We start from the raw sequence: 16281 nt of genomic DNA, 5'->3' as shown, positions 1-16281 counted from the left end.
GCTGGGGTTGCACAAGCCAGTGCATACTTAGTGTCGGTCCCAAGCCCAGATAGATTGGGGAGGGTTGCGTCAGGAAAGGCATCTGATGTAAAACCTATGTCAAAACCAATAGCGGAACAGATCCACTGTGGCAACCCCGAATGGGAACAGCCGAAAGAAGAAGAAGAAAGTGAGTAAGACTGGGGCCAACTGCTCCAAAAACAAGTCCACCACTGTGCTATGGTCATCACAGTCACCAGTTCTCAATCCAGCGAAAGACCTATGGGAGATTTTTGGACTAATGTAGGACAGTCCTCTTGACCACCATCAGAACACCATTTGAGGGAATTCTGGTAGCTTGTTGTGGCTCAGCATTTTACTATGACTCTTGGTTATTTTGTCTTTAATTCATCACCTATCTATATACAGTACCAGTCAAAAGTTTGGACACACTCATTCATAGCAATGAGAAAGTGTGTCAAAACATTTGACTGGTACCGTATCATATACTGTATACAGTCTGTGGTGATAAGAAGGACACTCGCCTTTCCTAGAGCTATTCCTAAAAATATTTCACACAGTCAGATATATCAATCGGAGCAGCATGGTGGTGCAGAGGGTAGCGTTGCTGTCTAACAGCTGTTGAGCTGTTTCATATGTTCTCCCCATGTCTGGGCTGGCTTCCTCCATGTCCTCCAGTTCAATTCCACCTCCCAAAAACATGCCGGTAGGTGAATTGGCTGTACTAAATTGCCCCATTTGTTAGTGTTGGTAGAAGTGTGATGAACTGGCATCCCATTCAGTGTGTATTCCTGTCTTGTACCCAGTGTTCTTTGGCTCCAGGATAAAGCACTTACTGAAGATGAACGAAGAAAGATATAACAATATAACCTGTGTTAATAACAGTATAATATAATTGGACAACATTGTAGAACACAAACATTGTGGGGGGAAAAGAAAACATACTGTTCCTGAATGAGCAAAAAAAAAAAAATTAATGGAGCAGGTAAGACTGTATCAGTGGCGGCTGGTAGTCTTTCAAACAGGGGAGGCTGGTCGGTTACGATATTTCCAGATTTTAAAAGAAAAAAACACATCAATTTTGCCCATACTCTTGCCTCTGATCTGGCTGATTGTTGGCAGGGTCACAAACTGTGAAATAACAGGTTCTTTTGGCCCATTAGCCTACTGTCCAATATACATGATGGTGGTGTTGGGGGGGGGTATATTTTAACATTTTATATTTTAAAATTGTGGCATGTTGTTTAAAAATTGACCTCGGCTGTGTTTTTGTTTAAAAATGTTTTCCAAATTGTAGCGGTGTTTAATTCATATCCAGACAAACATATATTCCAATATAATATACTCAGCATAAACATTTTAAATAGATTCTATATTTTTGGTCCATCCATGACATATTACTAAAGTAGCCTATTTACTGTTGTTGATGTGGGTCACTTGCTGTTAGCCAATTCACTTTCTCGTACCAGGAGAGCTGAAAGGAACGAGTATTATTCCCTACCTTTTTCACCAAGTCAATTTGAGGCGTTGGTCTACCCTGCTCTTTAATTTAAATTTTTTCCTCGAAAGGAAGACTGGCAAATGGCTTCGCCAAAATTAAATCAGCAATGCTTGGCATCCATGTGCAGCTTTCTTGCTAGCTGACTAGCCCCCTCAAGTTCAAGTTCAGTCACTCAAATAAACAAAATTTCTGGAACTAAGATAGCAAACTTGACAACACTATATTTACACTTTATTTACAATGAAAATATATACAAACTAAAAAAGCTGGTAGAAACTGTATGTAATGAATGAAATCGAAATGTAAGCCGATCTCTTACAATACACCACAGCACTTGCGAATCCCCATGGGACTGAACTGATGTTGCCAGATACTGCTGACGTTATCCAGCCCAAAATATGTTCAAAACCCGCCAAAATGCACTTAAAACCGCCCAATTGGGCGGTAAATTGCCCAATCTGGCAACACTGTCCGCTGCCTGTCTATAGTTGAAACGAGCTGTCAATCAAAGAAAATATCCGGCTGCTTTCACCAATCACCAGTCTCCTCGCGGAAACTGCTATGTCCCTCCCATGTGAGGCTCGGCGTCCGTGGGCGGGCGTTTTCGCAGTATTTGTCCAATAATCGTCTTGCATTTTGAGATTGAAAAGCGCAGAGCTCCCAAATGCCGCTGAAGTCCATTGAGGCTGGGAGTCCGTGAGACTCCGTGGGCAGGCATTTTCGCAGTATTTGTCCAATAATCGTCTTGCATTTTGAGATTGACAAGCACATAGCTCCCAATCCACTGAGGCTGGGCTGCATCGCGCTGTCACGAGGGGGAAAAACTCACGCACACATTAGGCGAACTGGGGAAAGTTATAACGGAATGATTTCGCACTGTAGTGGGTTGAGCACATATATTTCTATGATTCTGGATCTGAAATAGCAATGTTATAAGGTCGGCTATAACATAAGCCTAGCGCAATTCATCCTACACGATGTTCGTCATTTTTAGAGGAGGCTGAGCCTCCCTCATTGTCTTAGAGCAATCGCCCGTGGACTGTATATGTGTGGACATGGTCACAACCGTACACAAATTCACCTTGTACTTTTCCACACATTCATGAGGGCATGAGTTATTATGATTACAGCATTACACAAGGAAGATGCCCTTATCCAGACTGACTTAGATTTATCTCAATTAAAACAGCCAAGTAGTTAAGGGTTAAACAGTGGCAGTGCTGGGATTTGAACTTGAACCATACCTATAAGAAGTCCAGTGTCTTAAACTCTGCCCAGATTCATGCCCCCTGCATTTTTACCTTTATAAGGACTCAATGTATTAGACTGTATAAAGCATTGCTTCTCAGAGTGGGGTCTCTGAAGCATAGCCGGGGTTCTGTGGTATATTTTTTAAAGTGTCAAGTGGCGACTTGTCCAGGGTGTACCCCGCCTCTCGCACGTAGTCAGCTGGGATAGGCTCCAGCTTGCCTGCGACCCTGTAGAACAGGATAAAGCGGCTAGAGATAATGAGATGAGATGAGATACACGGTGTGGTGTTTGCAGCAGTGAAAAATCTCGAAATGCCAATAGCTATAGAAATAGAACAGAATTCAACTTTGCAGTCAGAACCTTTAAACCTATTATGAAAATTATATTTATTATTTATCATTTGATAGTCACCATTTTGTAGCTAAACGCACGTTTGAGAAGTCAGGTGAGGTGTCCATAATAGTGATCACTTTCACCGGTGTCCACCATTATTGACACCCTGTGGCATTTACATCTGTTATGGCTCGATCTTTGTGTAACATTGTTGAAGTAGATGAAGTGCTTAAAAAAAAATAAATAAAAGTGCTGTGATTTCCATCCATCCATTATCTGTAGCCACTTATCCTACAGGGTCACAGGCAAGCTGGAGCCTATCCCAGCTGACTACGGGCGAAAGGCGGGGTACACCCTGGACAAGTCGCCAGGTCATCGCAGGGCTGACACATAGACAGACAACCATTCACACTCACACCTACGGTCAATTTAGAGTCACCAGTTAACCTAACCTGCATGTCTTTGGACTGTGGGGGAAACCAGAGCACCCGGAGGAAACCCACGCGGACAACATGCAAACTCCACACAGAAAGGCCTTCGCCGGCCACAGGGCTCGAACCCGGACCTTCTTGCTGTGAGGCGACAGCGTTAACCGCTACACCACTGTGCCGTCCTGATATATTTATATAAAAGATATTTTGTACTAAATATAAGTCTATATAAAACAAATTTTAAATAAAAACTATGTTCTGTTAATACCACATAGACATTTTTATTTTTAATAAATAATCTTTTTTTTCCTCACAGTCCAGTTTCCATCAAATCCTGCGCTCTGATTAGCTGGTGAGCGGGTCTGTATCCTACGGTTCAGACCACAGTTACAGACCTCTGGCAACTCACTCGTTCACAGCAACAACAACAAACGTAGTAGCATTTTTTGTCAGCATTTATCTTTTTATGCCTCTGCCACCGTAAGGTGCAGGAGGCATTATGTTTTCGGGTTGTCCGTCTGTCCCGAAACTTGTGAACGCGATATCTCAAAGGCTAATGAAAGGAATTTCACCAAACTTTCACCATTTGCACGCTTTGGGACAAACATGACCTGACTAGATTTTGAGATCAAAAGGTCTAAGGCCAAGGTCACTGTGAGGTCAAATGTCTGTCCAAAAACCTTGTGAACACAATATCTCCAAGGCAAATGAAAGGAATTTCACCAAACTCTCACCATTTGTGCGCTTTGGGACAAACATGAACTGATTAGATTTTGAGATCAAAAGGTCTAAGGCCAAGGTCACTGTGAGGTCAAATGTCTGTCTGAAAACCTTGTGAACACAATATCTCCAAGGCAAATCAAAGGAATTTCACCAAACTCTCACCATTTGTGCATTTGGGGACAAAAATAAACTGATTAGATTTTGAGATCAAAAGGTCTAAGGTCAAGGTCACTGTGAGGTCAAATGTCTGTCCAAAAACCTTGTGAACACAATGTCTCCAAGGTTATACAAGTAATTTCACCAGGTCAAGATTACTGTGAGGTCAAATGTCCATCCCCAAATCACAACTGAATAAGGCATGTAGTCTACCGGGCGGAGGCATCCCCATCGATGCCGAGTTCTATCTAGATTTTAGAAGATTATCAAAAATCTTATAAATTTTTGCCAGCATTTCTCAGGAGAATAGCATTAATTTTACATCATGGATAGCGATAACGACAGTCTTCACAGCGAAAGCGAGTTTTACTACCCTGAGGAAGAAGAAATAAAAGAAAACATTGCAGGAGAAAGCTAAAAACCTCTAACTTGCTAAGGCCGAGCAAAAACATGGCTTAATCCTGAATGACTCCTATTTGTATAAATAGGGGACTATATAGGCGGCAAAATGTAGTTTTTTTCCTGCCATGGAAGTGCACTTGTATACCGAGGAGGAAGCCATTTGCATTACAGCCGTGAACGAGGATTCAAAATGGCGGCTCGGCTCGGTTTTCCCTTTCGGCCGCTCTCGTTTTCTGTTAGAATTTGGTAAAGAAAAAAATTAATATATTATTTACCAGCTTAAGGTCGGTCCGTATGGTGAAATACCGTGACCTCGGCCTTGAATACTGACCTCGGCCCAGAGGGCCTCGCTCAGTACTTTTAAGACCTCGGTCACGGTATTTCACCATACGGACCGACCTTAAGCTGGTAAATAACATCTCTCATTATCTCATCTCATTATCTCTAGCTGCTTTATCCTGTTCTACAGGGTCGCAGGCAAGCTGGAGCCTATCCCAGCTGACTATGGGCGAAAGGCGGGGTACACCCTGGACAAGTCGCCAGATCATCACAGGGCTGACACATAGACACAGACAACCATTCACACTCACATTCACACCTACGGTCAATTTAGTGTCACCAGTTAACCTAACCTGCATGTCTTTGGACTGTGGGGGAAACCGGAGCACCCAGAGGAAACCCACGCGGACACGGGGAGAACATGCAAACTCCGCACAGAAAGGCCCTCGCCGGCCACGGGGCTCGAACCCGGACCTTCTTGCTGTGAGGCGACAGCGCTAACCACTATACCACCTTGCCGCCTGGTAAATAACATATATATATATATATATGTCGAGAATTGTGGAATGGTGTCATGTGATCTGAAACACCAAGGAATCGGGAATCAACTCGTTTTTTTTTTCTCCCAGAGGAAGTTTGAGTAATTATTCATGCACAATTTACGTATTGAAAGTCTTTTCTACTTTTGCAAAGGCTAGGGTGACCAGATTTCCCTTGTCTGAAACCGGGACACTTTTGCGCGCGACCACGCTCGTGCACGCACACCTTTTTTTTTTTTTTTACGTAAACGTGACACTCAGAGAGGTGCTCTTATTTTGTTGAAGCTCACATTTATCAACATCTCACATGAAATAAAACAAACAGGCATTTTGTTATCTAGTAGCATAGTGGTATACAGATCAGTTAAATTATGGTCAGACAATAGATTTTGTAATGGCTGAGAATAGGCCAGGCTATGTCCATAGCCCAAATTTAAACTGATTTATTTCACCTGTTTGTGAGAACACCAAGAAGAATGCATATGCACATGTAGGCTATATCTCTAAAATTGTATGTACTATAGCATGAACTTAAAAAGTAGATATGTGACCTCAACATAGCCTAGGTCAGAATCAACCTTACTAACCATTCCCCACAACTGAATGAATAAAGCAAGAAGATGTGTACAAAAGTGAACACTTTAATGGAAGGTGCAACAAGCTGTTCAACACAGCAATATGGCCAAACTGTCGGAATGGTATGTTAAACAGAAGCAAAAAAGAGACAAGTGATTTGAGAATATATACTACGGAAGCCGAGAGAGGATATAATCCTTTTTTTATTCACCTTGTTATCCAGAGATAACGACATAATTAATTCAGGATCTCGAGAAAACAACACAACTAATTCGAGATCTCGAGAAAACAAAACCGTTATTTCATGATCTCGAGTAAACAGCTGAGAAATGGTTCATTCAGGTGCGCCAAGAGACTTGTGATATGCTGACTTTGGGGCTATTTCTCATTCTGTATAGATGCAACTTTAGTGATTAGAAGGCAGTATTTTGATCAGGGGTTGACACAGGGAGAGATTGCATTAAGTCTTTTAATAAGGGATAATTTCAAAATTAGTCCGCGGCACCTCTGCAGAAGACTGGCCCGGCTTCGTCTCTACCGACGGAGATACAGTGATCCAGCTGAGATCATGAAATGATCTCCAGCTGAGATCATGCTTTGTGATCTCGAGATCTCAGAATAACGGTTTTGTTTTCTCGAGATCTCGAATTAGTTGTGTTGTTTTCTCGAGATCCTGAATTAATTATGCCGTTATCTCGGGATAACAAGGTGAATAAAAAAAGATTATATGAAGGGCCTCTCTCAGCAGTAAAGGAGGAGAGGGGCGACAGCCCGAGGAAAGCCCCCACAGGAGCGCACAGCATTTGCAGCATAGGCTACCCAACTCAGTACAAGAACAAACCACTTACAGTGTGTGCAGTAGGCATGGGCGCCGCCGGGGGGGAAAGGTTAGAACAATTCTAGGGGCCCAGCACTGCCATGGGGCCCTTTAAGGGGCTGATAATATGCTTTTAATGATTTTAATAAGACTTTTGAAATAACAACAATGCAATATTCCGTCTGGTAAAATGAGCTAATTGAACAAGGTTGTCTATTTCTTGAGTTCTTCAACATGTCGTCATTTAACCCTCCCCTTTTTGCGAAATGGTACGGTCCAGTTCTGGTAGAAGCGCGATGCGTTAAATCTGTGTGCTGATCAGTGCAACGCTACTTGCTGCTGTGTCGCGGTGCAGCAGCCAGCCAGCCAGCAGTGGAGTGCGTACAGTCTATGATCACTAAATATGAAGAGTGGCTGTCAAAAACGTAAAGAAAGGCAGCTGAAAGCTGAGAGGGACCGGAGAGGCAGGCAACTGGTCACTCAGTTTTTCCCAAAGAAAGGTAGCTATCGCTCACATGTGTGTTCAAAATATTAGCGAATGGTAAATGAACGGTATGAACGTGGTTGGATTAGCCTATCAAGAGAACACTTTTACAGTTTGTACAGTGACATTTTTTCCATTTTAATAACTGAACTGACTTGTGTGATAAACAAGATGAAATATTACGTTATGCTGGTGCTAATAACTAGTGCTAATAACCAGTTTCATAACTAATGGGGTGCCCTGCACAGATTCAGCCTCAGGGGGACCTCCGCCCTACCAAACCCCCCTTTGGAGAAGGAGGTAAGCAGCAATACAACCCATAAATGCTTTAGGATTTAAGTTTTTAATGAGCGAGCGCCATATACAGTTTGCTAGATTAAAGTGTTGCTAATAATGGGCACCAGTCAAGTGTTTGACATGGTAACGTGTGTGGAATGTTCACACGTTCTAAACCATTGGTTTCAACCATTGATTAATACATAAAATGTAATAAAGTCACAAACTCAAGGTCCATGGGCTATCAAAAGTCAAATAATGACAATAGTGCAATTGTGACGAGGGTGGACAAAGTTGGGGGGCCCAAAATTCTAATCTTTCATGGGGCCCAAAATTTCTGGCGGCGCCCCTGGCAGTAGGCTTCGTGCGCATTGTTCTGCACCTCTCGGAGGAAGGGGTAGGTGCCCTGTAAATCTTTGGAAAAGGTACATTTTCTTTTCGGCATAATTGCTGTGGCGTTACTGCTGCTAGCTGCTAGACAAAGAACATTCGCGCCAGTTAATGTTTATTTTATTGTTGCATGGCAACACGTTCTGTTGTCTGGAATCTCATCTCATTATCTCTAGCCGCTTTATCCTTCTACAGGGTCGCAGGCAAGCTGGAGCCTATCCCAGCTGACTACGGGCGAGAGGCGGGGTACACCCTGGACAAGTCGCCAGGTCATCACAGGGCTGACACATAGACACAGACAACCATTCACACTCACATTCACACCTACGGTCAATTTAGAGTCACCAGTTAACCTAACCTGCATGTCTTTGGACTGTGGAGGAAACCGGAGCACCCGGAGGAAACCCACGCGGACACGGGGAGAACATGCAAACTCCACACAGAAAGGCCCTCGCCGGCCCCGGGGCTCGAACCCAGGACCTTCTTGCTGTGAGGCGACAGCGCTAACCACTACACCACCGTGCCGCCCGGTAAATAACATATATATATGTCGAGAATTGTGGAATAGTGTCATGTGATCTGATACACCAAGGAATTGGGAATCAACTCGGGGGGTTTTTTCTCCCAGCGGAAGTTTGAGTAATTATTCATGCACAATTTACGTATTGAAAGTCTTTTCTGGGCGGCACGGTGGTGTAGTGGTTAGCGCTGTCGCCTCACAGCAAGAAGGTCCTGGGTTCGAGCCCCGGGGCCGGCGAGGGCCTTTCTGTGTGGAGTTTGCATGTTCTCCCCGTGTCCGCGTGGGTTTCCTCCGGGTGCTCCGGTTTCCTCCACAGTCCAAAGACATGCAGGTTAGGTTAACTGGTGACTCTAAATTGACCGTAGGTGTGAATGTGAGTGTGAATGGTTGTCTGTGTCTATGTGTCAGCCCTGTGATGACCTGGCGACTTGTCCAGGGTGTACCCCGCCTTTCGCCCGTAGTCAGCTGGGATAGGCTCCTGCGACCCTGTAGAAGGATAAAGCGGCTTGAGATAATGAGATGAGAAAGTCTTTTCTACTTTTGCAAAGGCCAAAAGATCGATAATTGTAGCTGCTGCTCTAACTCAAAAACAGGTCACGTTAGAAAGTTCTGGAATAAAACGCTATTGGCATCAGACGCCCTTCTCCAAAGCAACTTAAATAAGTGCTTTAAAGTCTCAATCAATAAACCAAGATTTCCACGTTAAATCAAAAGTCAAATTCCGTTTGTTTGTTTGTTTGCTTGCTTTCAAAAAGCTTGAGAACTTCTACACGGATCTCACGAACATAGTTTTTGTTTCTGCCCGGACCGAAGACGTTGTTGCACGTTAGAGTGCACTGTTTGCAGTTAGCTGAGTCGCTAAGCTAAATACCCTTAGAATTGACACGTCGCCTGTGAGTGTGACAGCAGGTTAGGGTTTGAGGACTGTGCATTGCGCTGGAGGAAATCACAGAAAGATGTGTCGACAGTGTGTGAAATAGCTGTTTATCTTCTCAGAGTGGGACAGAGAAGAGGTATTGTGGGGGAATGCTAACTAGTTTTGAACTTCAAATACGTCCGAGTGTCTCCTAATCCTTTATAATCTTAGCCTGGCTAGCCGTTATTAGCCTCTAGCACCTCTAATGAAGTACTAATTAGCTGTAATAAATTTAAAGTTGTTTATAAAGGTCGTAGTGGGTTAGGGTTGGCGTGAGAGTAGTTTTATAATATAACGACACGTGGGTTTTATTTGCTCGGTTCTGCTCCAGTAAATAGCTACTTTGCTAATTAATCCGCCACTTGACCTCAACTAGACTGTGCGTGATGGTCACGTGTTTCATCAGTGCCCTTTACCAAACTGGCCTCAGCTATATTTCAAGATTTCTCTGATAAGGACGATTAGATTAGATTAGATAAAACTTCATTGATCCCTTTAGGCGGGTTCCCTCAGGGAAATTAAGATATTGTTGTGTATTCTAAATGCTTTCTTTTATAAGTATAAAGCTGGAAACCACACCTTCTTTTCCTGATCTGTGGATGCACTCTTTGTCCTCACATTCATGTTTGTCTGTGTGTGTGTGTGTGTGTGTGCCAGGTACACTGAATAATAATGGCAGCTGGCCAGAAGAAAAGCAGCACGGAGACGTTCTTGCTGTCAGGCTCCAACGGCCTGAACGGCTCAAAAGCACAAGGAGTGGCACTAACAGAAAAAAACTGCAATGGCAAGAATTCCCGGCTGGCCAAGATGGCCTCGAACGTGCAGGAGAAGTGTGCGGCGTACGTCCTGGCCTTGCGGCCATGGAGCTTCAGCGCCTCTCTGACACCTGTGGCTTTAGGAAGTGCCCTGGCCTACAAACTGGAGGGCTCTGTTGACCTTGTCATTCTGCTGGTGTGTGCCGTTGCCGTTCTGGTGGTGCACGGTGCCGGGAATCTCGTGAACACTTACTACGATTTCTCCAAGGGAATCGATCACAAGAAGAGCGATGACAGGACTCTGGTGGATCGGATCCTGGAGCCGCAGGACGTGGTGATGTTCGGTGCCGTGCTTTATTCGGTGGGGTGTCTCTGTGCCACGTTGTTGTATTTCCTCTCGACGCTGAGGCTCGAGCATCTGGCGCTCATCTATTTTGGAGGGCTGTCCAGCTCCTTTTTGTACACAGGAGGTAAATCTGGCGAAAAAAGTGCACTGTTGGTTCCAATTCCTGGTTTCGGAGAAGTCAAAAGTTTTGGTTGGTCCACAGCACTGCCATATTCATATCCTGTCTTTGCTATTACTGCAAGTTGAGACAGTAGAGTTGATGCACCGTTATATGGCTAATCTACTTTGTTTTATTTCACGATTGTTGTCGATAAATTCTGCTTTGCAGCACTAAAATCAGTAAAAAAAAAAAAAAAACCTCAGAGCTCTGGGGGGGTGGAGTGCTCTACAGTTATTTATTAAGAATGTATAGATCTGTGTGAGAATCATCTATTTAACTGTGAAATAGATAAGAAACGATACAAACTACTTGAAGTTAATATGATGTTTATGTGCCGTTACTCAGCTTGACCTAAAAGATTCACATTACTGTTCCATCCGCATGCTGCTCTCTCTCATAAAGGGTTGTTTCGATCTTAGTTTTTCCTCGTGTAATTACGTTTATTCCACGAAATCGAGTTGTACATGAGCTGATAGCCTATAAGCCAAGTACCGTATGACGAGATTGAGTGGAATAACTGTTTTATTCTATCGACATTCACTGGATTTTGAGTAACAGGGCTTTTTTTTTTTTTGCAAATTCAATAAATTAAAATTTCATACAAAACTGCTGACACAATTATTTCCACTTGGAATATAAACAAACCGGTGAAATGACGGTAGCAATTTGTGAAAAATGCTATAATAATTCTTGAAAGAAAAAAAATGCATTCTTACCAGGAAATACTTTCATTCCATATTTTGTTGCTTGTATTTTTTGGGGTTTTGCTTTCAAGTAGTGTTTTTATTTCATCCTCGGTTGGTTCAGCAACACGCTCCGCCATTTTATTTTTCTCTACTCACGGTATATGAGCTGATAGCCTAGTAGCAGTGTTGTAGTCGAGTCACTAAATCTTGAGTCCGAGTCCAGTCTCAAGTCCCCAGTGTTCAAGTCCAAGTCATTAAAAAAAAAAAAATCCGAGTCGAGTCTGAGAACAAGACTCCAACCGCACCATTTGACGGTGGCTGTTTTAGCGCCATTAACATTAGTTTGTTTCTGAACATGACGTATGAACAGGTGAATGTGCTTCTTTGTCAGTGAGTGTGAAGTATTCTGTCTGAGATGGTTGGGAGACGGATGTAAGTGCAGAAGGTGTGTTTATTAATACAAGTGAAGACATAAACAATCCAGAACGGCAGGCAAAATCGTAAAACGGTGAAACGGGCAACAGGTCGAGCGAGGCACAAACAGGCTATCGTAGACGCGGCAGAATCAAAGACGAGAAACAGGAAATCGGGGATCAGGAAACCAAACAAGGAAATAAGGCTTGGTAATGTGTCAGCAATGCAACTCAATACTTCGCAAAATAAGTGCATTTTCAATTTTTATATTGGCGTTCTGATTGTGCCTTAATCCTGTGCAGGTGCGAGTCGTTTACGGCGCGTGCACAAGAATTCGCTTGGCGTGTGCCAAGGCGTTTAAGTGACACGTGCATGAAATTAGTACAAAAATTAACATAGGTATAAATATCTTATGCCAAATTATGGCATGTTACAAAAAATAAAGAAAAAATCCGAGTCCTCGTCTCCAATTTATGAGTCCAAATGCAGTTAATGCACGAGTCCGAGTTGAGTCATGAGTCCTGCCCTAATTTTAAGGAGTCGGACTCGAGGCCTACAAGCCTGCCTAGTAGTAGAGTAGCCAGTCGGAGCGTGCGATTGCTCATATCCAGTGAATGTGGATAGAATAACAGGTTTTATAATGTAAATAGCCTCTTCCCTGCTAAACACATCTCTTTGTTCCTGCATGTTTTTATTTTGGCCTCTATCGAGAAGACACTGAGTCAAGTACACATTTGTTGCCTTTTACGTTCAGCTTGGTTGCTAGCCTTTGTGTGTGTTTGTATTAATGTAGAATAAAGTGACTCATGCTTTTGACTCTCCTGTTGTACAGGAATTGGTCTGAAGTACGTGGCGCTGGGGGACGTGGTGATCCTGATCACGTTTGGCCCGCTGGCTGTGTTGTTTGCACACGCGGTGCAGGTGGGTCACCTGTCTGTGCTGCCGCTGGTGTATGCCGTGCCGCTAGCGTTGCACGCCGAGGCCATCCTGCACAGCAACAACACGCGTGACATGCAGTCAGATCGCAGTGCCGGCATCGTCACGCTCGCCATCCTGGCCGGCCCGGCGCTCTCCTACGTCCTTTACAACGTGCTGCTCTTTGCTCCCTACGTGGTGTTCTGTGTGCTGGCCACGCGCTACACCATCAGTATGGCGCTGCCGCTGCTCACGCTGCCCATGGCCTTCCCACTGGAGCGCCAGTTCCGCAGTCAGCACTACACCAAGATCCCACAGAAAACAGCCAAGCTCAACCTGCTCGTGGGACTCTTCTACGTCTTCGGGATCATTCTCTCGCCGACGGGGAGCCTGCCACTGTTCTAAAAGAGCGCGTCCTTTTCTTATTTTCTTATTTTTACAGTACGTCATAAAAGAAATAGACTTCATACCTCGTCATTGTGAATTTTTATTATAAGTACTGGACTTTGTTCCTCAATTATTCATAGCATTTTTTTTCCCCACCCCATCAGTGGAAGTCCAGATTTCTGCAAAACACACACTCGACACTGAAACTTAACCTGCTAGTACGGCTAGCCATCTTCAAGATCGCCTGGGAGAAAAGTGAAATGAAGTCCTTTTCGTTTTTATTTTGGTGTAAAAACTTTTCCCCCGATAGTTTAGTTTAGTTCTTCCTCAGTTTAATTTACGCCCCAGGGCTAACAAACCCTTTGCAGCGGTACAGACACTAGCTGAAAAAGGCAGTATTGTACGAAAAGGTGTGTGAACAGTGTTTCTATTTGCACGGTTGCAGAGCTTTGTGAGTCTTTAGTTACACATGCCTGGTGAAACAGTTTATTTTCAGGAGTTTGGGGAGTACTCATGATGTGGCGTTACTAAATTTTACATTTCAGATCCATTCAGTTACACATGGTGTAGGAATAAACAGCACCAGATGTTACTGTGTGTTTTAACGCTTCAGCGCACTGAGACTGACCGGCTCGTCACGTGTTTAAAACAGCCGGTCAGTCTGACGCCAAGCTGAAGCTGCATACCTTTTCAAGAAGGGAGAATAAAATGTGACTTATGTACATGGCATATAAATTAACTCTTTGATAAAGATTTGAACAGCATCAAGTCTTTAAAAAAAAAATAAATGACATTTTAAAGTAAGTGACTCGGCTGTGTTTTATTCTTATTTCAAAAGAAGAGCTCTGATTTGGGTTCTCAAAGTCATGAAAATTTTCAGCAGCGTTCATAGATGCTGCATCACAAAATGTTAAAACAAGAATGTCGTACTTTTCATATCACTAGCTAGCCAGTAGTCTCCTAACTAAGCAGGGGTGGGTTTCTGAAAAGCATCGTCGCAATAATATCGTTAAATGGTAGAGCGAGAGCATCACAGTGAACGTTTCACCAAGTTAAGATGCTCTTAGCGTAAAGAGGCTTTTGGGAAACCCACTCTAAGCAGCACAATGAATACAGGAGCAGGACTGATGCTGCTTTCATGACCAAGTAGGAACTGGGACTTCCCGGTAGGAAAGATCAATTTGAACTGCTCTCCACTTCGTAATTCCTACTCGGAAATTCCGAAGTGTTTCAAAGCTCTGACTTCTTCTTTGAGTTGCGATCCTGTACCATCACTTCATTATGGAACTCCGAGTGAATAGTAAGAACAAGAAAATGGCATGATTCAAGTCTTTTAAGCAATCTTTTTTTGAGTTTCGGTTTGTCACATTACTAAATACTAGATGATTCTTTGATAATTGAAATAGACTATTAATTCACTTTCAGCAAGAATTTTCCTCAAACTGCTCTTTCGTGTCTTTTTTTTCTTTTAACTAATAATTATCACATCCACTTTCAAAATAAATTAAAGCTAGACGGCCTTTCGATTTCATAAAATCGGTGAAATTTACACTACGTTCAGACTGCAACCTGAAACGACCCATATCCGATTTGTTGTGAAATCCGATTTTTTTTGTTAGGCCGTTCACATTACTAATTATATGAGACTTGTATGCGATCTCCAGTATGAACGGAAAACGACCCAAAAGTGTCCCGCATGCGCAAATTGACACGTAATAAGCACATCTACGTAATACGTAAACAAAAAAAAAGCGCACTCTTCATGTTTAATGATTTTTTGTTTGTTTGTTTAATTACCTGGTTAGTGTTAAAGTGTGAGGTCTCGTGTGTGTTTTTGTTTCTGAACTGAACTGAAAACGTGTAGCCTGGTAACGAGGGTTGACTCCTAAATGTCTCTCTAATTTCTATATAAGTGCACTACATGTTACTAGGAAGTAATGGATTTTTAAACTCTATATAGTGCACTCGAGCTTCAGTAGGCAGTCATTTGGGATACGGCCGCTGTATTACCAAACTCTTAATTCAGGCTTAATAATTTGCACATATTTATTTCGTCATATTAATAAACTTTTTCTACATTTTTATAAATATTTATTTAGATTGTTTATAGCCAGCTGAATTCTGCAACTTCTCTCAGCGCTGGCTCAAGGCGCATAAACGCCAGTGCAGTTTGCTATGGAGATGAGGCGAGACCTGGCGATGTGGTTTTTGTGGCGGCAGCGGAACTCACACAATAATCTGATTAATGTGGGCAGCAGACTAATGAGACCGAAGGTGTCAAATTACTGGAAATTTCCAGAACAATCTTATAATCTTGTAATACAGGATGGTTTAAGTTATAAATCAGTTATAGAAACTGTTTTATTTAATCAGGCTAACAGATCAACATCCAGGTCCCTACCAAATCCACCATTAGCTTGATCAATTCTATAAAAGTCTATTTAAATTCTGAAAACTGTACAAATGTTGTTGTTTTCCACCAAAGAGCCGGGATTAGCCAACGCAGAATAGTGACGTTTGTCTCTTGCTGACGACGTGTAGGTCGCATGAATGCGACCTGTCCGGTCAGACTGCAGTCGCATGTGAAAATATCGGATATGCATCGGAATTAGGACCACATATCCAAGCGGCCTGGGTCGCATATGGACAAAAAAATCGGATATGGGTCATTTCAGGGTGCAGTCTGAACGTAGTCTTAGTGATTGTAATATATGTTTATTTCTGTAATGTCTCAAAAAAAAACCCAGGCCATTCTGTGGCTGGGAAGTTATTTAATTTGAGGAGATTCCTGAGCAAATAATGTGCATGAAATCGCTTGCTTTGCGCAGTCAAGCAGACAGAGGAAGTCCGTGTGCGCATGCGCAGGTTTACCTTTGACCGTGCACTGACAGTTCCATCATTCTGTCGCTAAACTAACAGCTGATCACACCGAGGTGCTCGCTGACCGCCGATATTTATTAGTTTGGTCCTGCGTTTCCTTTCCTTCGTATATAACATAACGTCTTTTCTTCTCGCTTTCCGTTA

The 16281-nt window shown here is 43.0% G+C and overlaps 1 protein-coding gene across 1 annotated transcript; it reads left to right on the top strand.

The window, feature by feature from the left end:
• Nucleotides 1-9498: 9498 nt before the first annotated feature.
• ubiad1 (UbiA prenyltransferase domain containing 1) lies at nt 9499-14061 on the top strand. Its single transcript, XM_060931606.1, has 3 exons — nt 9499-9691; nt 10252-10819; nt 12788-14061. The coding sequence occupies exons 2-3, from the start codon at nt 10267-10269 to the stop codon at nt 13273-13275; spliced, it is 1041 nt and encodes a 346-aa protein (XP_060787589.1). The 5' UTR covers nt 9499-9691; nt 10252-10266; the 3' UTR covers nt 13276-14061.
• Nucleotides 14062-16281: the final 2220 nt, after the last annotated feature.

The sequence above is a fragment of the Neoarius graeffei genome, chromosome 10, assembly GCF_027579695.1.
Source record: "Neoarius graeffei isolate fNeoGra1 chromosome 10, fNeoGra1.pri, whole genome shotgun sequence".
Lineage (NCBI taxonomy): Eukaryota > Metazoa > Chordata > Actinopteri > Siluriformes > Ariidae > Neoarius > Neoarius graeffei.
This window is presented reverse-complemented; position numbering and strand designations above follow the sequence as displayed.

Excerpts from the sequence above, each read along its gene's own strand:
- ubiad1 (XM_060931606.1), top strand. The coding sequence starts at position 10,267 with ATGGCAGCTGGCCAGAAGAAAAGCAGCACGGAGACGTTCTTGCTGTCA. Across the intron at positions 10,820-12,787 it reads CTCCTTTTTGTACACAGGAG|GAATTGGTCTGAAGTACGTG; the intron begins GTAAATCTGGCG and ends CCTGTTGTACAG.